The 22,621-nt window shown below is 46.8% G+C and overlaps 1 protein-coding gene across 9 annotated transcripts in view; it reads left to right on the top strand.

Annotated features, from left to right (window-relative positions):
• The window catches only part of LOC119972279 (receptor-type tyrosine-protein phosphatase mu-like), a 985,231-nt gene that overhangs the window by 694,062 nt on the left and 268,548 nt on the right, over positions 1 to 22,621 (top strand). For all 9 annotated transcript variants that reach the window (XM_038808716.1, XM_038808713.1, XM_038808721.1 and 6 more), the window contains exons 12-13: positions 16,119 to 16,392; positions 21,891 to 21,927. In XM_038808716.1, the coding sequence (XP_038664644.1) occupies positions 16,119 to 16,392; positions 21,891 to 21,927 (311 nt within the window). The remainder of the gene's footprint in view (positions 1 to 16,118; positions 16,393 to 21,890; positions 21,928 to 22,621) is intronic.

Raw genomic sequence — 22,621 nt, 5'->3', positions numbered from 1 at the left:
GTGTTCTAGATCGTAGACATTGTGGTTTAGAAGGTGCTGTCTGAGGTGGCTTGGTCAGTTGTACAACGATCAGTTCTGTTGCCATTTTGTTTTTCTTCCCCAGATTATAAAATTTGGAATGGAAAATATATAGAAAGGGGCAGGAATAGAAAGCAAAGTGCTCTGAATCCAAGAAATCTGAAATTAGAAAAGAAAATGTGAAAGGTTCTCAGCAGGTGGAATCAAAATGGAAAGCACTTTGGTTTTCCCTCTTTCCAAACTATCCAGCTAATCTGCACGTTGTGCGGGTGCCAGCTTTTATCACATTACTGTTAATTCTATTTTTCTCTTTTAAAAAAATGACTTCAAAACACTGGGAGTAGAACAAGTGCAGATGTGAGGCATGAGTTAACTAAAAAAAAAAAGAGTCCGTCTAGCGTCAGGAATGACCCCTCAATCGAACGACACTGCTGTGTTTCTCCAACAGGGAATACCTCCCAAGGCCACACTCCAGTGGGCGGAGCTCTACAGTGCAAGCAGAGATCAGGACGCCATTTTGTAATGGTGCCCCAATCTCTCTCCTCCCCCCCCCCCAACGATGCAGCAGGCCTACCCACAATGCTCCAACATACCTGTTGGTTAGTCCTCCACACCCCATCACTTATAAACAGAACACCCCCGGGTTCAATCCTCGGCACGGCCAAAATGCCAACTTGGCACCTTCGCAGTGCCAGAGTGTCAGGTTAGCAGTGCCAAGGTGCCTGGGTGGCACCAGCAGTTGCCAGGGTGCCAGCCTCGTCAGAATCCGACCACCTGGGCGCCTCTAACTGCCTGGGCGATCCCCACCCCAAGTATCATTTCGCCTGGTTCCTGTTTGTGGGGACCGATGCTAAACGGTGCCTGGCTGGGGTCACCTCGGCAAGTCCAGTAGATGCCGGGTGCCGGTCAGATCCAGCGGCAGCATCGCTAAATTAGCTTTTAAGCTCTTTTGGGCGGGATCTAGATCGCAATGTCTTGCAAGATGTCGTTAGATCTCACGAGGTGTAACATCGGTAGGGAATTCTGAAAGAAGCCTCTCTTGGGTTCTACCGTTTGCATCCCATCCTGATTCTGATGGGACGTGGCCACTAAATTGCGCGCGTGATTTCTTTCACAAGTCCTCCCATTCCATGCTGAAATACCATGGACAGAAGTGGAAGCTGGTTGAGCTTTGTATATCAGTGGCTCATAGAGGCAACTGCACTTATTAAATCTTGATCCAATTTTCACTAGTGGCATGTCCAAAACGTGACTTAATCATATAATCATAGAATTTACAGTGCAGAAGGAGGCCATTCGGCCCATCGAGTTTGCACCAGCTCTTGGAAAGAGCACCCTACCCAAGGTGAACACTTGCCCCTATCCCAATAACTCAGTAACCCCACCCAATAATAAGGGCAATTTTGGACACTAAGGGCAATTTATTACCCAATTATTTTTTCCAATTAAGGGGCAATTTAGCGTGGCCAATCCACCTACTCTGCACATTTTTTTTTTGGGTCGTGGGGGCGAAACCCACGCAGACACGGGGAGAATGTGCAAACTCCACACAGACAGTGACTCAGAGCCGGGATCGAACCTGGGACCTCAGCGCCGTGAGGCGGTTGTGCTAACCACTAGGCCACCGTGCTGCCCCCTAAGGGCAATTTATCATGGCCAATCCACCTAACCTGCACATCTTTGTGACTGTGGGAGGAAACCGGAGCACCCGGAGGAAACCCACGCACACACGGGGAGGATGTGCAGACTCCGCACAGACAGTGACCCAAGCCGGGAATCGAACCTGGGACCCTGGAGCTGTGAAGCCATTGTGCTATCCACAATGCTACCGTGCTGCCCTGTGCTTGTGCACATAAGACCCATCAGGAGAAGGCTTAGAGTTAGTTGTGGTCTTTGGAGACTTTTGGATAGGTCCCAGGACACTTCTGAGAGGTCAGTGCTCTTTGTGGGAGGTGAGGTGCCCTACAGGGGAGTTCAAGTGACTTTTGGGTTATTGAAGTAGACATGAATGTGCTTAAAAAGGAATAAACTCATTAGAATTGCTGAGCTCATTGGCATTGCCAAGGGAGCTACAGCCTTCTGAGCTTGCATGCTAGATGTTATATATCAGAGAACACTAGCATTTTGTGATTTATGCACGAGGACCGCCAAATCCCTCTGTGCTGCAACTTTCTGCACTCTTTTTCCATTTAGGTGATATTCAACTTCTTTGTTGTTCTTGTAGACTTGTGAAATTCATACTTTTCATCCAGAAGGAAAATATCAACAATATAAAAATAATTACCTCACAAAGTTTTCTAAAAATATGTCCAGGGGTGGAATATCGTGGAATTAATATGCGTTTCAAAAACATTACAGAATCCCATCTGACAAAAATCTAGTCAGTGTAATCCAGGAGAGGAAGGGGAAAAATTAGGGAAAAGCAAACGATATCTGGTTAATGAAGCTGGTGATTATTCTTTGGAACTCTTGGACTTTGTAGCGAGTTATTCTCCATGGCTACAATTTTGCACAAGCGTTTGCCACGAGCACAAGCAGCGATGTGGGCTCAAAATATCACAAGGGACAGAAAATTAAAACCTTGCAAGCGAGATCACAATTTCTGATTTACCCAGCTCCTCACTAGTAACGTAGCAAAGCTCCCTCCCAGGGCGGTCGGAAACCTCATTTTAGTATATTGGCAGCTCATTAAAGGACTTCCCCATCGTATCATCACAACATGAAGGGCCCCCCCGCCCCCCCTCCAGTTGGTGTGTCATAACGTCGGCGAGGCTTACAGCACGTTTTGCAAAACATGAACCAAGGAAAGGAAACTTGCCAGGGACGTACAGGTAAGTATAGCGGAAGGATGGGGGAGAGGGACATACCGGGCAGTACCCTGGCACTGCCCCCTGGCACTCTTCCTGACAGGTCCATGCCAGGAGTCAATGCCAAGGGTGGGCTTCATGGGGAGGGGTCCCCCTTATCTGTGTGCAGTGTTCTTCTTCTTGTGCTTGTGGTGTGTGGGGGGGGAGGGGGGGAGGGATTACATGTGTCCGCAGATTACATGTGTCCGCAAGGGGGGGGGGGGGGGGGGGGTTCCCCTTTTGTGTGTGAGAGAAGGGAGATTTCTTTGTTCTTTGTTCTTTGTTGGAGATCGAGATGCCCTTACTCTCGGGATCCCAGCGTTGCCAGCTGTTCCCAACCCCGTTCTACCATCTTGATGGCGTGGGTCACGCCTGCAGATTGTTTCTGCGCAGAGAGCCACGCAATGTGGCGGGAAAAGCCGGCTGTGCAGTCAGCGAGCTGAACGCCCGCTTTCTTGCAAGAAACAGAAAATTCCACCCACTATACTGTTAACAGCGAATAGAAAGCACGTATCTTGTTTTTCTTTTGTTCTGCCAACCCTTCCTTGCTGTTTATCATAATGCAAAACCAATGTTTGACCTTTACATATCTAAATTACGAAACACTAAATTGTTCTGAGCTCGGAATAGTGATTAAGCAAAATTTATAGGATGCCGCACGTTATTTAATCTCGTGGACGTTTATCTGCTTTTTTAAAAAAGCTGGAAAGTATGGTTTCCAACTGAATTCTCTCATGCAATACCCAAGTGTAATTGCTTGAAAGAGCCTTTCGGTATCATTATGTGTTGCACCTCACCACAGGGAATTTTATGTCATCTGCTATAGTCACTACTGAAAATAGCAGGAAGAATGATTAGTGTTCCCAAAGTTAAGAAGTGTGACATTTCATTGTCAGAAGCTCATGCTTTACTTGTGAGCAAAATATTTTCTCGATTTGGATGAACCTGTCTTAATGCTGTTATTTGTGACTTTTGTCAGTGAAAAACCTTTGGATGATTGACCGCTGGAAACTGAGACAGCTGGGCAAACTTGAACGATCGCTCCCATGTGAGCATTCCCGGCTCTGTGATTCTGACTCTAGAAAAGCTGCCCAAGGAGTTCTGATTTTGATTCTGTGGGAGGTGTGAGCCGGTGTTGGGGGTGAGGAGGGGACGGTCGGGGTGGGGGGGGGGGGGGGGGGGGGGGGAGGGGATGGTCGGGGTTGGGGGGGGGGGGGGGAGGGGATGGTCGGGGTGGGGGGGGGGTGGAGGATGTCATGTGTGGCGTGTGCGTGATGTGTAATGGAATCCTGCCCTCAGTTAAGAGACAGCACAGGAGCTGCCTGGTATGGAGACAGGTTGGGCGAAAGATTGGACTCATTAATGGGCAAAAAAATTCATTATACAAAACACCCTCTGGCCCTCACCTCGTCACTCCTTCTCATACCTCACCACACACTCCCCATGATCCATCCGCGCCACCCTGTGCCCCTCTACCCACCCCAATGCTCTTTATCGCTCCTATTCCAACTTATTGCCAACTCATGCCAACACGCCCCACCACCCTTTGCCCTTACACCTTCCGTGCCAATTCATCCAGTCACCACCACGGGCAAATCTCAGGGCCCATGCTGATGGAAATAAAACAAAGTTCCAAGTGTCTGTTGACAAATTCACTGTTTAAAAATGACACTCATTGATTAAAAACCCATTCCCTACTTGAGAATTCCTTCAACCACTTAACAACATGCGTTGCATTCATGGTCCTTTATAATACTTTATAAACACTTGGAGCGGTCAATCAAACTGTAAACTAATAGACACCCCACTGTAATAATGATAGGCGGTGGTATCAGCCCAAATCCCATAATGGCAGCCCTCAGGCTTATACCAATGAACAGAGTGAAATAGCAAGCACTTTTGTTTTAGTACTGCAGCCAGTTTGTTTCCGATATTTAAAAAGTATTTGATGATTTTGACAGTATGCCAAAGGGCAATCGATTTTACCCAAAGGACAACTCACCTCTACTAAAGGTATCCTGGGACCCATCTTTCCAAAAGGGTACCCTACGGCCAGGGCTTATCCACCCTTTCCACCAGCGGGATCTTCCGGTCACGTCAAAGGTAACCCCTGGTGGCAGATTTCCCGGCGGTGTGGCTGGCGAGCAATGCAAATGGCCATTGATTTTGATTGGAGCGGAAGATTCCACCAAGAGCCAATGGCGAGCCGCCTTCGTCACTCGGGAGGGGGAGGTAGGTGGGGGCAGGGGTGGAGAGAAAATCCCAGCCTAGGTCTCTAAAGTACTCTGCTAACTTCTATGTCTAAGTGCACCAATCATGTTTTGGACATTCCCCAAACAAACATTTTACCTTACTGAAGGCACCTGCACTTTAATATAGCAGAGTTTCCTCCATGCACCTCAGATATGTGCGAAGTGCAGACCGACACTATTCCCACCCTCTGCCCTTGAGAAATAGTAGGGATTGATTTCAGGTGGAATTTCTGGTTTCAGAATTTCTGGATATGGGCCACCAGCACCATTCTGGACTAATCCATGGACCCTCTCCAAAATTCAGACCAATAAGTATGGGTAGACCATTTTTCATTCATTGTAGATGGCCAGTACTGATTCACACTGCAGTGCATTGTGTCTGGGTAGACCAACACTGATTCACACTGTAGTGCGTTGTCTGTGGGTAGACCAGCACTGATTCACACTGTAGTGCGTTGTGTCAGGGTAGACCAGCACTGATTCACACTGTAGTGCGTTGTGTCAGGGTAGACCAGCACTGATTCACACTGTAGTGCGTTGTGTCAGGGTAGACCAGCACTGATTCACACTGTAGTGCGTTGTCTGTGGGTAGACCAGCACTGATTCACACTGTAGTGCGTTGTCTGTGGGTAAACCAGCACTGATTCACACTGTAGTGCGTTGTGTCAGGGTAAACCAACACTGATTCACACTGTAGTGCGTTGTGTCTGGGTAGACCAGCACTGATTCACACTGTAGTGTGTAGTCTCTGGATAGAAACCAGCACTGATTCACACTGTAGTGCGTTGTCTCTGGTAGACCAGCACTGATTCACACTGTAGTGCGTAGCCTCAGGGTAGACCAGCACTGATTCACACTGTAGTGCGTTGTGTCAGGGTAGACCAGCACTGATTCACACTGTAGTGCGTAGCCTCAGGGTAGACCAGCACCGATTCACACTGTAGTGCATAGCCTCTAGGTAGACCAGCACTGATTCACACTGTAGTGCGTTGTCTCTGGGTAGATCAGCACTGATTCACACTGTAGTGCGTTGTGTCTGGGTAGACCAGCACTGATTCACACTGTAGTGCGTTGTCTCTGGGTAGACCAGCACTGATTCACACTGTAGTGCGTTGTGTCAGGGTAGACCAGCACTGATTCACACTGTAGTGCGTTGTGTCAGGGTAGACCAGCACTGATTCACACTGTAGTGCGTTGTCTCTGGTAGACCAGCACCGATTCACACTGTAGTGCATAGCCTCTGGGTAGACCAGTACTGATTCACACTGTAGTGTGTAGTCTCTGGATAGATACCAGCACTGATTCACACTGTAGTGCGTTGTCTGTGGGTAGACCAACACTGATTCACACTGTAGTGTGTAGTCTCTGGATAGAAACCAGCACTGATTCACACTGTAGTGCGTTGTGTCAGGGTAGACCAGCACTGATTCACACTTTAGTGCGTTGTTTGTGGGTAGACCAACACTGATTCACATTGTAGTGCGTTGTGTCAGGGTAGACCAGCATTGATTCACACTGTAGGCCATTGTCTGTGGGTAGACCAGCACTGATTCCATACAATTTACAGTGCAGAAGGAGGCCATTCAGCCCATCGAGTCTGCACCGGCTCTTGGAAAGAGCACCTTACCCAAGCCCACACCTCCACCCTATCCCCATAACCCAGTAACCCCACCCAACACTTAGGGAAATTTTCGACACTACGGCAATTTAGCGTGGCCAATCCACCTAACCTGCACATCTTTGGACTGTGGGAGGAACCCGGAGCACCCGCAGGAAACCCACGCACACACGGGGAGAATGTGCAGACTCCGCACAGACAGTGACCCAAGCCGGGAATCGAACCTCGGACCCTCGCGCTGTGAAGCAATTGTGCTATCCACAATGCTACCATGCTGCCCACTGTCGTGTGTTGTGTCTGGGTAGACCAGCACTGATTCACAGTGTAGTGCGTTGTCTCTGGGTAGAAACCAGCATTGATTCACACTGTAGTGCATAGTCTCTGGGTAGACCAGCATTGATTCACACTGTAGTGCGTAGCCTCAGGGTAGACCAGCACTGATTCACACTGTAGTGCATTGTCTCTGGGTAGATCAGCACTGATTCACACTGTAGTGCGTTGTGTCAGGGTAGACCAGCACCGATTCACACTGTAGTGCGTTGTCTCTGGGTATGCCAGTTCCGATTCACACTGTAGTGCATTGTCTCTGGGTATGCCAGTTCCGATTCACACTGTAGTGCATTGTCTCTGGGTATGCCAGTTCCGATTCACACTGTAGTGCATTGTCTCTGGGTATGCCAGTTCCGATTCACACTGTAGTGCATTGTGTCTGTGTAGACCAGCACTGATTCACACTGTAGGGCGCGATTCTCCGCAAATGCGGAGAGTCGTAAAGGCTGCCGTGAAACTGGCCGTGTTTCACGGCAGCCTCCGCGCCCCCTCCCGGGACCTGATTCTCCCCCCCCCCCCCCCGGGCTGGGCGAGCAGCGGGGCCCCGTGAAGCACGGCATCGCAGGCTTAGCGACCGTCGCTAAGCCCGCGTGCCAAGCATCACGGCGGCTGATGCGCACGATGACGTCAGCCGCGTATGCGCGGATTGGACGGCTCCAACCCGCGCATGCGTGGTTGACGTCATCACGCGTATGCGTCAAACCCACGCATGCGCGGGCCGTCATGCCCCTCAGCCGCCCCGCGGACTGATCCTGCGGGGCGGCGGAGGAACAAAGAGTGTGCGGGTATCGGACCCGCTGCCCGCGATCGGTGCCCACCGATCGCAGCCCCATGCCACCCTTGGCACGGCCGTGCCAATCGGTGCCATGGTTGTCCGGGACGGCACTTTGCGGCCGTTTTCACAAACGGTGAGAGCAGGTGTGTTTGCGTTCGTGAAAACGGCCGTAAAGGCCTGGGAACTCGGCCCATCAGCCTGGGGAGAATCGCTGTTCGCCGTAAAAAACGGCGAGCAGCGATTTTGTGGCGGTGGGGCCGGGCCGTGGTGGGGGGGGGGGGGGGGGGGGGGGGGGGGGGAAGAATAGCGGGAGGTCGGGAAAAATGTCGGGAAGGCCCTCCCGCTATTTTCCGACCCGTTGTGCGCAGCGGTGAATCGCGCCCTGTATGCATTGTGTCTGGGTAGACTAGCACCGGTTCACACTGTAGTGCGTAGCCTCAGGGTACACCAGCACTGATTCACACTGTAGTGCGTAGCCTCAGGGTACACCAGCACTGATTCACACTGTAGTGCATGGCCTCAGGGTAGACCAGCACTGATTCACACTGTAGTGCGTAGCCTCAGGGTACACCAGCATTGATTCACACTGTAGTGCGTAGCCTCAGGGTAGACCAGCATTGATTCACACTGTAGTGCGTAGCCTCAGGGTAGACCAACACTGATTCACACTGTAGTGCGTAGCCTCAGGGTAGACCAGCACTGATTCACACTGTAGTGCGTTGTCTGTGGGTAGACCAGCATTGATTCACACTGTAGTGCGTTGTCTCTGAGTAGATCAGCACCGATTCACACTACAGTGCATTGTGTCTGGGTAGAAACCAGTACTGATTCACAGTGTAATGCGTTGTCTCTGGGTAGAAACCAGTACTGATTCACACTGTAGTGTAATACGATGAGGGAGACCAATGCCGGTTCACTGTAGTAACAAGGACAAAGAAGTCTTTTTCAGGATTGATTGGCTGTTGTGACGTGGGATAATCACTTCCACAAATTCACTTGGCTTGAAAACATAGGAAGAATCAGATTGAAGCATTTGAATTTCATGAGGAAGCCCAGGATAACCCCACAACATCCCTGTTAGAAAATATACAGGATAATACTCCTGGGTAACCTGGACCTATAACCATGTTCCTCTCGCACTTGATAGCCATGACATTGGGGCAGTGGAGGTACGTCTGACCTTGGCTGGCAGTGTAAGATGGGCAATAATGTCTCAATGGTTTGTGCACAGCTCTCTGGAAAGTCAATGGAAACAAAAATTACAAGAAATGTAAAAATTATTGCCCAAAGTTTCGGGTTACCCATTATTTTGACAGAGATTTTAAGAGAGTGGTGTGATTAGCCTGAGGACAGTGAAACACATGAAGAGAAAAGGAAGATTTGCTCCGAGCATACCTTTCTCAACCTGTTCTGTTGTTGGCTGATGGTGTCTCTTTGTGTGAGTCATCACATCTACGAATAGATATTTAATCAAAGTGTTTTCCCCATCAGTGAATAATCTGCTTGCTTACTGGATTGACATTTGAGCGTTGGCGTAGAAATTTGTTTCTCTTAGATTTACACATGGGCAGAACATAATTCGCCTCCTGGAGGAAGGTTCGGGGTGGGAGGGGTTAGGGGTGCATGTAATTACTTTAAAAATATCATTCGTGGGTTGCAGATGTCACTGGCTAGACCAGCATTTATTGCCCTTGAGAGAGGTGGGATGGTGCAGGATGGGGAACCCACCACCTTCCTGCCTCCCCCCCCCCCCATTTCATCCAGGGCGGAAAGGATTGAAGATCAGTGCGGATGTTGCATTTCCATACCCTACACCATGCAACGTTTGTGAGTGACACTCAGTTTAGTGCTATAGATTGGAAACTGTAAGTTGAGAATCCTCAGCATGACAGAGTAATTATGCTTTCATGCCAATGTTCAAACTCTTATCCTAGGGATAAAAGAACAGGACTCCAACCAATCTTGTTTTGTCTTGTCAATGACCCCACAGTACTTTAGTAGATTGAATGACTAATACTAGTTTGAAACAAAAGGGAAAATGCTGGAAAATCTCAGCAGGTCTGGCAGCATCTGTAGGGAGAGAAAATAGCTAACGTTTCGAGCCCGATGACTCTTTGTCAAAGCTAACAGGCAGAGAAAGTGGGAAATATTTATCCTGTGGAGTGAGAATGAAAAATGAGTCATAGCCACAGAAACCTAGGGAAACCGGGTGCTAATGGCCACAGAAACCAAAGGCAAAGAGTGCTAACGGCAGTCCCCAGAGAGGACAAAAGAGGTGAAAGGTCAAACAGCAGGGAAACATAACATCAGAGGATGAACTGTAGATGTGGGGGAAGGGGGAAGCAAAGAGGAGACCGGTGAAGGAAAGGTGGATGAGATTTGGGGGGGAAATTAAATAGATATTAAGAAAGAAAGAAATGGTAAAAGACAGTTAAAATGAAATGGGATGAAAACAAATGGGTCGAGGTGGAGGAGATGATCATCTGAAGTTGTTGAATTCGATGTTCAGGCCAGAAGGCTGTAGCGTGCCTAACCGGAAGATGAGATGTTGTTCCTCCAGTTTGCATTGAGCTTCACTGGAGCATTACAGCAGGCCAAGAACAGACTTGTGGGCATGGCAGCAGGGTCTTTTGTTAAAATGGCAAGCAACAGGAAGGTCAGGGTCCTGAATGCGCACAGACCGAAGATGCTGAGCAAAGCGATCACCCAGTCTGCGTTTGGTCTCTCCGATATAGAGGAGACCACATTGGGAGCAGTGAATGCAGTAGACCAAGTCGGAAGAGATGCAAGTGAAACGCTGCTTAACCTGGAATGAGTGTTTTGGGCCTGGGATGTTAAGCAAGGAAGAGGTAAAGGGGCAGGTGTTACATTTTCTGTGATTGCATGGGAAGGTGCCATGGGTGATGGGAGAGGTACTGGGTATGGTGGAGGAGTGGTCTAGATTATCTCGGAGGGAACTAGTCACATTTACAAAGAACTATGAACAATACAGCACAGAAACAGGCCCTTCGGCCCTCCAAGCCTGCACCGACCATGGTACCTGCCTAAATAAAACCGTCTGCACTTATGGAGTCCGTATCCTTCCATTCCCACCCTATTCATATATTTGTCCAGATCTCCCTTAATGACGCTCTCGTACCTGCACCCACCATCTCCCCGGGCAGCGCATTCCATATATTTGCCACCCTTTGTGTAAAAGACTTGCCACACATATCAGTTCTAACCTTTTCCCCGCACACTTTAAATCCATGTCCCCTAGTTCTTTACTCTCCTACCACAGGAAAGAGCATCTGACCATCCGCTCTGTCCATGCTACTCATAATCTTATAAACCTCTATCGGGTCACCTCTCAATGTCCGTCGTTCCTGTGTCTGCGCGGGATTCCTCCGGGTGCTCCGGTTTCTTCCCACAGTCCAAAGATGTGCAGGTTAGGTGGATTGGCCATGATAAATTACCCTTAGTGTTACCTTGCACCTTTGTATCTCTTTAAAAGCTGATCATCACTAGCATGTTATAAGTCTGATGAAAATTATATTTTGTTAAGTTTTGAGTTTTTTTGAAGGCAGCTGGAATATGTTCCATTAAAAAGAGAATTTTTCCAAAGTTGCAATTTTTAAAATCATGTTGTGCATAAGTAATGGTCATGGAGCGTTGTTCTTTAATTTTCATAACATCAGTAAGATGATGAGAGGCTTAAAGGTAATGGTATCTGTTCTCTGCTTTCATTCAGCCTGATTGCATTGATTTCCATTTGATTTTCAACTTTATTCTATATTGTGGCATATGCTAATCAGATCCTGAGGCGATTTCTTTGTGAATGACCATTGAGGATAAAAGCAAAACCGAAGAATGACAATTTGACTGTGTTTTTTGTCACTTGGGCACGATTCAGCAGACTTGAGGTAAAGTCCGCTGAATGGCGTTTCGCGAGGGCGCCGAGAAACATCTCACAACTCAACTTGGCACTTCGCCATTTATTTGAGCGTCAGGGAGATTTTCTCCATCGAGACTACACTTAGAGAAGCTCAGCATCAGAAAAGACTTCGCAGATCGGGGCGTCATTTTGGAAACCTTCCCCGATCTTCTATCCCCCCCCCCCCCCCCCCCCCCCCCTTCAGGCACCCCCGCCCCTTGGCATTGCCAAAGTAACCGGGTGCCAGAGGGAGAGTCAGGGTGGCAACCTGCCCTGTCCATGATGCTGGACAAGGGCACTTGATGTGTCCCCAGTGCCGGGCGAATCTGGCGAATGTATATTTAAATGAGCTGTATGGCTCATTTACATATGCTGATCTGGGTCACGCCGAGTGAGGGTGTCTCGCAAGGTTCCATTGTTTCGATTGACAGCAAGTCGGGCGATGAGGTGCCGAATCATGCCCGTAATCCATGAAATTCTACCACTAGCTGTTGTAGTTCTCAGGATGAATGCGACCATTTTGACTTTTACATGAGACGAGACAATTTACTCCTTGGGTTGATCTGGACAGGTGTGGGAGCTCATAAAACAGAGCAGGTGGCCTTTCCACCATTTCCTGCTACCCCCCCCCCCTCCCCATGACCTGTCTGCCATATTGAGATGGGTGGGGGAGGCATCAGTCAGCCCTCACGTCCTTAGGTTTACAGAGGCCTTTAAGCGGCCATTAATTGGCCTTGTCCCACCTCTGCCACTATTTATCAGACAAGGCAGGCAGCCTGACAGCTTTCGTTGCATGAGCTACTACCTCCGCCATCAGTGGGACCAGATGATTCCACCAGCGGGAATGCATGGAAAATTTTCCCAGTGAGTTTAGAGTGCAGGTTTCGCGTGTCTCGGGAGAGATAAGAGTTGGCTGAGAAGCATCAAGTGAATGCTCAGGAATTCAACGGTGTCATGTGAGAGTACCTTTAAGAAATGGGTGTTTAAGAAATGTACCGTTAAGAAATGGGTGTTATCAGTGATGCCAGAGTGTGGGTGGACCTAGGCTGTATGTCAGCTTTTTTACTTTCGTTTTAGGCTGTTTGCTGCAGGGTGTGTTTTAGTTTCGTTTTCAGAGCTGGATAGCTGCAGTCACAGCCAGAAGGGGTATTAATCTCTCTCTCTGTAATCTAAAAACTTTAAATCGATCCTTTGGTGATTTAAAACTAATAACTGCTCTCAGTAGTGACCTTTAACCTGATGTGATTCTGTTTAAAAGTTTTTTTTTAAGTCTTCTGGATGTTAAAAGGACAGCTTACGAATTACTTAGTGTTGTATTCTTTGGGGGTTGTATTTGCATTAATGGTTGCTAAGATGTTCTCTGTTTGTTTAAAAATGTTAACTTGAGTTCATAGAATAAACATTGTTTTGCTTTAAAAAATACTTTTCCATTTCTGCTGCACCACACCTGTAGAGTGGGCCGTGTGCTCCCCATACCACAATCTATTAAACGTTGTGGGCCAGGTGAGGTCTATGATACAGTTTGGGGTTATCTAAACCCTGGTCCATTACAAAGGAAAGGGGAGATAACTCATTAGGGGCCATCATTCACCCATTAGAAGCAACCCTCACCTTACCCCAAAATCCATGACAATTCTTCAGGAACTGCCGGTAATGCCAGCAGTGGCCACCATTGGATCCTAGCGCTGCTGGGACTACAGAGTTGCTGGTCAGTCAGGTTGGCCAGCAGCTCCCTAGCATGGGACTTCCTCCTAGATGCGATGGAAGTCCCACTCTGAATCAATCAAGGCGGCTCTGAGTATATTATTGCTGTGAGGCAGGTGGATTCTGAGTCGTTGGACTCAAGACCTTTCTGTCTAGGGATGTGGGAATACATCTCCATGTAAAATCTAGCCCTTACAGTACCAGTTCTAAATAGCAGTAACACGCTATCAACTGATCCATATGCGAAAATGCACGTTGTACCTCTCTTCCGGTTGCAGTGGTGAGTTTAATTGTCTGCGAATTGTAACTGATTCTATGAACACTGTATGGTTTTAAGTTGAATCCATTTGTTTTTTCTGTTGAGAAAGGTAAAAATGGTTTCAGTTTCATTCAGGTTTTCTTTACGAACCTTAGTGCCTGAGAGTCTGGATGGACTTGTGACCGAAAGATTTCAAGTATTTTGTGTGTATGCATTTTTAATGCGGTCTTACAGCCCCGGGAAGATAAAGAGATGGATGAAAAGGGGTTGAAAGTTCAGTGAGTCAAAAAACTCCAAGTAGAAGAACTTTATTGTTGCCTAGCGACAGTGATCCAGTGTCTGTCGGGTACAAAAGACAGTTGAGAAAAGGAGTTGAGGGAGGAAGTGTCAGAGAGAAAACACTTGGGTTTGGATTCCCCGAAAATGGGACTATGTCCCCCACGCCGGTAAATGGTGGAGTTTTACTCCCGAAATTCCTTCAAAAAAGTCAGACGAATTCCTAGCCCTGCAGGGGGCTAGCAGGGACCCGTAGTGAATCTCGCAGCTTTTACTGCAGATATGGGCCCCCGCACTTCCGGGTCCGAGGCCGTGCATACGCATGGCGGCAGCCTCCGGCGGTTGCGCCATGGCGGACCCGGGCCGCAAAGCCAAACAAAAAAAATAAACCCCCCGATCGGCCGCGCGCCCGAGCCTCAAGCCCTGCGACTTTAATCGCCGGCCGCCTATCAGGCTCCCCCTGGTCTCCGATCTGCCTGCCCCAACCAGGGAGGCTGTGGACTGAGTCTGCAGCCACCACACGAGCAATAGGTGGTTAGTTCCATGCCATCGGGAACTCAGCCGGTCGGGAGCGGAGGATTGCTGAGCTGGCTTCTGACAATGGACTCCCGGCCGCACGCCGTATTCCACGGTGATGCAGATTTTCGGTGCCCGAATAATCGCGGGGAATCGCAGGACCAATGCCTGGCCCAATTACAGCATCAAACTGGATTCTCCGCCCCGGCGCAGGCCGCGATTACGGTATCGGGCTGCGTAGAATCCAGCCCTGGGATTTTCAGCGCTCTGGGAAGAGAAACTACAAACTTATTGGGACAGCAGTTAACTGAATAATCAGTTGTAATACACAGGAAAGTAATCAGTTCAGCGGAGGTATTACTGATGTACTGGGTTAAGGGAACTTATCTGTTTGCTCTGAAATTGAAGAATTAGTGGGCGGGATTTTCCACACCTGACCCGAGCAGTGTGTTTTTGCAGAGGCGGCACGCCATTGGCTGGCAGCAGGGTCTTCCGTTCCAAAGCTGTCACAGTGTTTTCCAGTTGCTCGTACCTTCACCATCAGTGGGACCAGACGATTCTACCAGCGGGAATGGATGGAAAATGTCCCCAGTGAGTTTAGAGTGCGGTTCTTGGGTGTCTCGGGAGAGACAAGAGTTGGGTGAGAAGCATCAAGTGAATGCTCAGGAGTTCATCAAATGAAAACCGTCGCGACTGTGCCAGGCCCAAACGAGAAGCCTTTGTGTCCGAGTGGTTTGCCACTCATTGTTGGGGTAAAGGAATAGCGGGGACTTGAGTTGTCGTCTTGTGTTTGTATTGAAGGGCGCGATTTCACCAAATAGGGACAGTGATCAAGTGTGTGTCGGATACAAAAGACAGTTGAGAAAAGATGCTGAGAGAGGAAGTGTCAGAGTGATTAACCAGGTTGTTCCCAGTGCTTGGAGAAACATGCCGCTATCTAACGCCCATCTGGGTAGATCCGGGGCCTCAGCGGGAAACACACAGCCGAGCCGCGCTTAGCCCCATTCCCTGCACTGGGGAACTCAGCTTGCCGGAACTCCTCAGTGAAGGGAAAGATCGGGACACCATTTTAAAATAGCGTCCTGATCTCGCAAGCCCTGACGTGACTCCCAAACCCCACCAAGCATCAACTCACGAATAAAGGGGTCCTCCCCCCCCCCCATGGACCCTGCCATTCCCGTACAGTGCATCCCTAGCACGATTCCCGCTGCACGAAAATGCCAGCTTGGCACCCTGGCAGTGCCACCTGGGTAATTTGGCAATGCCAGGCTGGCACCCAGGTTCCCGTGAATTTGTTCAGTAATTTTCCTCTGTGCTTTCTAAAAAAAATTAGGATCTATCAAGGGCAGGGATCACTCTGGGATCTGACCTGTCCAGTATGAACAGCAGCTATGATAGTAACACTGATTCAAAGCTAACATTTTAAATTTTAATTCGGGCAAATTTCTTTTCATGGAAAAATGGATCAAGATCCCAATTAAATTAACAATCGAAAATGAGCACACACCGACATGGAAGGAGCTATTTTCTTCAGGAAGATACTAATTGTTGCTACAATCAATCAATCTTGTTAATATTTTGGTTAATATGTTTTCTCTGTTTTGTTATCAGTGCCTATCAGGTGATTGTCGAGGAAGAGCGTCCACGCAGGAGTAAGAAGGCCACTGATGTTCTGGACTGCTATTTTGTTCCCATCCCCTATCAGAACGCCTCCATTTCCGACTCCCCTCATTACTTTGCTGCTGAATTTCCACCAGATGCTCTTCAAGTGGCCCAACCGTTTACAGTTGGCGATAACAAGACCTACAGTGGCTACTGGAATGCTCCACTACTCCCTCATAAGAGTTACAGCATTTATTTTCAAGCAGTGAGCAAAGCCAATGGGGTAAGTGTCCACAGCTGTAACTGTACAACCATAAAAGACCCAATGTTCATTCTGTCTCCATATGTTGGTCAATATACGGCCATCAAGTTGTCCATATGCTTTAACTAAAAATGAAAAGCCACTGGCTTGCTCATTCGCTCCTCTTAGTGAGTTGTCCATACTGTTCTTGGTGAAAACCACACAAAAAGAGCTTGCAGTGCCACGTGGCTTGAGGCATATTCCAGTACTGAAGGAAACAGCTCAAACATTGATTTGAAGAGTAGAGAGCCACCTGGAGCGAAGGCTTAGTAATCACCTATGCATGTTACATACCAGACATTGGGGAGGCGGTGGCATAGTGGTATTGTCACTGGGCTACTTAATCAGGGACCCAGAGTGATGCTCTGCGGATCCAGGTTCAAATCCCTCCTCTGCAGATGTGGTTGACTCTTAACTGCCCCCATTGAAATGGCCGGGCAAGCCACTCAGTTCAGTAGGGATGAGCAACAAATGCTGGCCCAGCCAGCGATACCCACATCCCAAAAACAAAATAAATTAGGGCTGGGCAATAAATGCTAGCAAAGTCAATGGCGCCCACATCCAATGAATAGACAAAAAATATATCATGTCTCCTGAGAAAACTAGTAATAAAGAGCAGGACTTTGCCTAATTATAAACTTTTTATTGGAGCTTCTCCATCCTTCCTATTTTCTACTGCTCTCCTCCTGAAGGAGCTGAATTATGATAGAGTTAAGTTTAATAAAGACAAGCAATCCTTTGGCACCTCAGCCAAATGGACAATCACCATGTATGATACTGGAATGTAAATGTTGCTAGGAAGGCAATTGTAAGACTGCAACATAGCCAAGCCTGATCCAGACCTTCGCTGGAATTCTCCGGCCACTGACATTCTCTGTTCCTGCTGGCAACGCAACCCTGCCCATGGGTTTGACGGCGGTGTGGGGTGGCTTCAATGGGATCCCCCCCCCCCCCCCCCCCCCCCCCCCCCCCCCCCCCGGCCAGTGAACAGCGCACCACTGAGAAACACACAGCCCCTTATCTATTGTGCACAGTTTCAGTGGAGATTAAGGAAGATGAGATCTGCTGTGTTCAAAACGGCATTACACCTCATCAACTAGTTTAGTGAGCAGTTTTGGCGAAATGGGCATAAACAGAAAAATAACTCAATTTTTCATAGATTATTTTTACATTTTTTAAACTTAATCTTTTGTGTAATTATTACAATTAAGGGGCAATTTTTCATGGCCAATCCATCTATCTTCCACCTCTTTTTGGGTTGTAGGGGTGAGACCCGAACAGACATGGGGAGAATGTGCAAACTCCACGCGGACAGTGACCCGGGGCCAGGGTCCGGTGCTAACCACTGCGCCACAGCGCCGCCCCGGAATTTCAAACTCAAGGTGGCAGTGGCCTGGCAGTCTATGGCACTTGTTTGTTAGGATTACAATGTGTTTCAGCACAAAGTAGAAAAGATGAAGGATTGTGCCCCTATTCCGCACTCTACCAATTCATCAGAATTCCTGTTGTAAACGTCAGGTGGAAGATGAGATTTCCCAATGGGAGGAAATGGAAACTAGGATGCTGGGTCACCTCGGGTATTTTGTTGCATAAGGTTGAGCATTGGTGATGATCCGGCATTGTGTGAGGCATGGGAGCAGATCAAGAGCATATCCTTTGAATCAGAGAAGGAGGGTAGTGGAATAAAGAATTAAAATTGGATGAATTAACGCTCTCTGAACTAAAGCAGTTTGCATTGAATTAAGTATGCTCTTATTCCTGTTTTCATATCCTCTTTAAGAAAGGATAACTATTCATTGAAAAATAGTCTAAATTTAAAAGCCCAGCAGCATTTAACAAATCTAAAGAGACACTGAATGAAAATAATATTCCTTTTGATATGCTCAAAAATAAATGGTGAAGAATTTACACCTTCAGGAGATAATTAATGGGTCATATTAATTCATATTTATAATTGTATTTCTTTGGCGTGTTTTTGTTATGAATTCCTTACAGTAATGCTGATCATTTACAATGGCCGGGATTTACTGACCAACCCACTGCCTGTTTTTCGGTGGCATAGGTGGCACGCTGGCGGGAATTTCTGGTCCTACCTTTGCCAATGGGATTTTCTGTTGACTGCGCCCCTTGTTGCCGGGAAACCCGAGTGCCATCAGTGGGACCGTAGTAACCTGCCGGCAAATTCCGCCCAATGGTTTAACATGGTGTCCAGTGTGCTTCTTGTCAGTTGGGAACTGTTGCCCAGGTTACTTGTCGCAGAACAGGAAGCAATGTCAGTTGATTGTTCTTTTGAATCATCAAGATTCAGTGTGCATCTATTTTTTTCACTTCAAACATTGATTTTCAGTGTAAAATTATGATCGAGGAGGTGTTCACCTTTTTATTTCAGCTTGGCTCAGCTGGCAGCATCCTTTGGGGTCAGAAGGTTGTGGTGTCTGAGCCTTTTCCATCAGGGTTTGTGCATGCTATCCATGCACCTTGCTTTGTTAAAGCACTGACCTTTGCATAGGTTGTCCTCCCTGTCCAATTGGCATGATGTTAAAGATCCCAGAGCACTAGAATAAGAGTCACTGCATTTTAAACTGTAATTCATTCTGTGAAGGACTTTGACTTTTAGTTGCTCAGTGACACACAACGTGCATATTGCTGAAAAAGAAATGTGCTGCCAGAGCTTTTCGTCTTGCACTCACCGGGACAGATACAAGAATACCAAATTTCAAAGGAAGCAGCAATTTATGCTACATGAGAACAGGGTGCTGATTGGTTGGCAAGTCATACAAAGTCAACTGTGATTGGTCCGAGGCATTGCCATGGAGGAAGCACCCGGGTACTATTGACCCTCATGGTTTAGTTTAATTCAAAAAAGGCTAGCCAAATAAATAATAAATAAATAATCTTTTTATTGTCACAAGCAGGCTTACATTAACACCGCAATGAAGTTACTGTGAAAAGCCCCCTAGTCACCACATTCCGGCGCCTGTTTGGGTACACGGAGGGAGAATTCAGGATTCTCAGCCGGTACAGGAATTGAACTCGCGCTGCTGCCCTTGTTCTACATTCCTGCGGTATAATGGTGACCCCGATCAGAACATTGCTTGCTGCGTATCGCCCGTACTCATAAATGGGCCTCAGGCCATCACTTTCAGATCTGAAACTGTCTAGTCTACCTTAAATTACCCAGGGGGAGTAAGGTATCTTTGAGCAACAGGTGAGGCGAGCTGTTTTACACTGCTGCTGTGCAGTAGCAACACAAGTGGTATTTTTCACTAACAAGATGCTTACCGAACAATAAGGAACGTAGAATTCGAATTTCAGGATTGGTGCAACGTTATGTACATAGGCCAAACATTCCAATGGCAGCAGATTGTACCAAACAGCATGTCCCCTTCAATTTTTCGCAATAGGCACAGTACCGACAGTACTTCTTAAAAATTCTCTCATGGAAAGTTGGGCATCGACAGCTGGGCCAGCATTTGTTGCCCATCCCTAATTGCTCTTAAACTGAGTGGCTTGCATGGTCATTTCAGAGGGCATTTAACAGTCAACCACATTGCTGTGGGTCTGGAGTCATACGTCGGCTAGACCAGGTAACGACGACAGATTTCCTTCCCTGTCGGACATTGGTGAACAAGATGACATTAGTGAACCATTATATGGTCACCATTAGACTTTAAGATTTTTATTGGATTCAAATTGCACCATCTGCAGTGGTGCGATTCAAACCCGGGTCCCCAGTCCATTACCATGTGTCTCTGGATTGCTAATTCCAGTGATAATACAACTGAGCCATCGCCTGCTCTAGCCCATGCTTGTAAAACTCAGAACATAATGACTAACATTAAATGTGACTCTGCATTTAGACAGCACTGATGAACAGCCCTGAGTGTGCTTAGAATTACACGAACAACCAATTCAAGTTTATCAGTTGGGCTTGCCATATAGCTCACTTCCATTTTCTCGAAGCTGCATACAGTAATACTCAGAGTCCAGTCTTCTCCAAGCAAAAGGAACATGTCCAAGTATTCTCTGTGTGAGTTTTTATTAAACATAAGTGTCGGGGACAATAGTTCTCTGATGTGTTCTCCATGGCAACGCCCTGACCAATCAGTGTTGACTTGTCAACCAATCAGCAGCTTTTTGTCCTGCGGTATAACTTGCAAACTACTTTGAAATTTAGCATTCTTACATCTGTCCTGATAAGTACAAAATGAAAAGCTTCGAGAGCATACCACTTTTTTCAGCAGTACTTTGACTTTTCAAAATGTTGCACAACTGTCTCAATGTTGATTATTAGTATTAATGCTTGACAAGACAGTCAACTGGAATTGTTCCATTTCTATGCTTCTAAATGCATGTTCTTCCATTCCTCTCTCAACCGTGACAAGTTCTCTTTCACTGTCACCAACTGGCCCACAAGCATCTCCAATCTCCATCTCACCTTTCCTCATTTCCAAAACTTGCAACTTATTCCAATCACTAGATATATCATCCCTCTACTTCTCTCTCTGCTTTCCTGCCGAGCCCTGATTCACTCTGCCCTGAGGTCATGTTGTTCAGAAAGACAAACTACTCCAGAGCATGCAGTTACTGAAACATTTGGAGGGTTTATCTCAGTTACCATTGTGTTTGAGGTAAATGGGAAAACCTTACAACCTTCATCTGTCTGTAGATAAAGTGGTTTGGGTACATCTCATGGTAGAGACGATGGTACATGTGATTTGGAACCAATAGTGCAATGTGTTAAATGACCTTTTCTAGTTCCTTGGACTTTTTTTTATTTTCTTAAGTGCTTCCTTAGTAATGAATCCTGAATACTGTTATATCCTTCTGCCCAAAAAATATAATTTCATGCATCTGCAAAAATACTTCAAAAGTAGAATTGGTGTTTGTCTGTTCCAGCGTGACTTCTTTTTAAATAAAGGAGACCTTATGAACCACAGTCAGGCAGAATTTATTCATCTTTATGGCTGTTCCCTGAATCCTTTTCAGATTCCTGCAGAAATCACAAGTAAACTTAACCTCTGATGAACTATGCTTATTTCTAGAAGTCTGGAAGTGTTTGTCATGCAAAGCAGTGGCTTCCTTTATATATTGCTATGCCAGTGCCAACCTAAAGCATCATTGATTATTTTTTAAATAATTGTCAGATATGTCGCTGAGGCTTTCCCTCTACAGTACTCAAGGTCACGGAGTTGGTGAAGTGAAGGCTGTTCGCTGCCTTTGCCAATTAATATCTTTGGTTGTTCAGAGAAATGTTAACTGAAGTATTTATCTAAAACGCCAAGTACATTTCATTCCGATTGTTAACAGCCAGGCTACATGCTGAATTTGTTAAGAGCTATTTCTAATATGTGACCAAACGCATCACTGTCCCTCCAAGTCAATCTTATCGATGGATTTTAAATAGAATTGGTGGTGAAGTTGTGTTTGCTTCCTCTGAAGCACCAGAGATGACAGTTTTCCCTCTTCATTTGATACAGGAAACCAAAATTGACTGCGTCAGGGTGGCCACAAAAGGTATGTCTTAGTTCTACTCTTTCTGTTTTGTAACACAGATATTTGTCATAACATTCACCGATTTCTGATTGAAAAGGTATTTAAAATACATGCCAGGATGTATATTCTTAGCAGCCAGAATTTTGATGAAAATGTTCTCTTCTTTTCATGAACACTTTATTCATACTTTACTTTAATAAGTCTCATACATGCTTTATAGTTCTTTATAAACCGATTAATCAAAATGTGTCTGCTCCTTTTGGCTTCATCGAGTCATCTGTGCAAGTTTGCTTACCTTTGGTTGTCTGAAAATTATTCTATTAATTAATTTTGTGGCACTTTCTCCTTGTTAAACTGTGCTCCGCTCTACATCAATCAAATATTTTTGACATGCATCTGAATATGATTGTATGCTTGTAACTCAATGAAGTCTATGATTCTTTTTCTGCTTTTGTTATTTTTATGGCTCACTGAGGTAGAAACTTGTTGTGATTTTATTAACCCTCAAAGGACTACTTTTAATTTGAAAGGAGTCACCTTCTGAAATTGTTTGAAAACATGAAACTTGCCGTGTCAAAGCTCGGCTCTCATTTTTAACCTTTTGCCGTCCGCTGTGCAGCCATTCATGGTATTTGCTCGCCCGTCTGCAGGCTGAGTGGGTCCAAACCAGGCGAGTCCCACATTTTTTTCCCAGCACTATGCCGATTAACATGGC

This window comes from Scyliorhinus canicula, chromosome 10 (assembly GCF_902713615.1).
Source record: "Scyliorhinus canicula chromosome 10, sScyCan1.1, whole genome shotgun sequence".
Lineage (NCBI taxonomy): Eukaryota > Metazoa > Chordata > Chondrichthyes > Carcharhiniformes > Scyliorhinidae > Scyliorhinus > Scyliorhinus canicula.
Note: the sequence above shows the minus strand (reverse complement) of the source record. Positions and strands in the feature narration are given on the sequence as shown.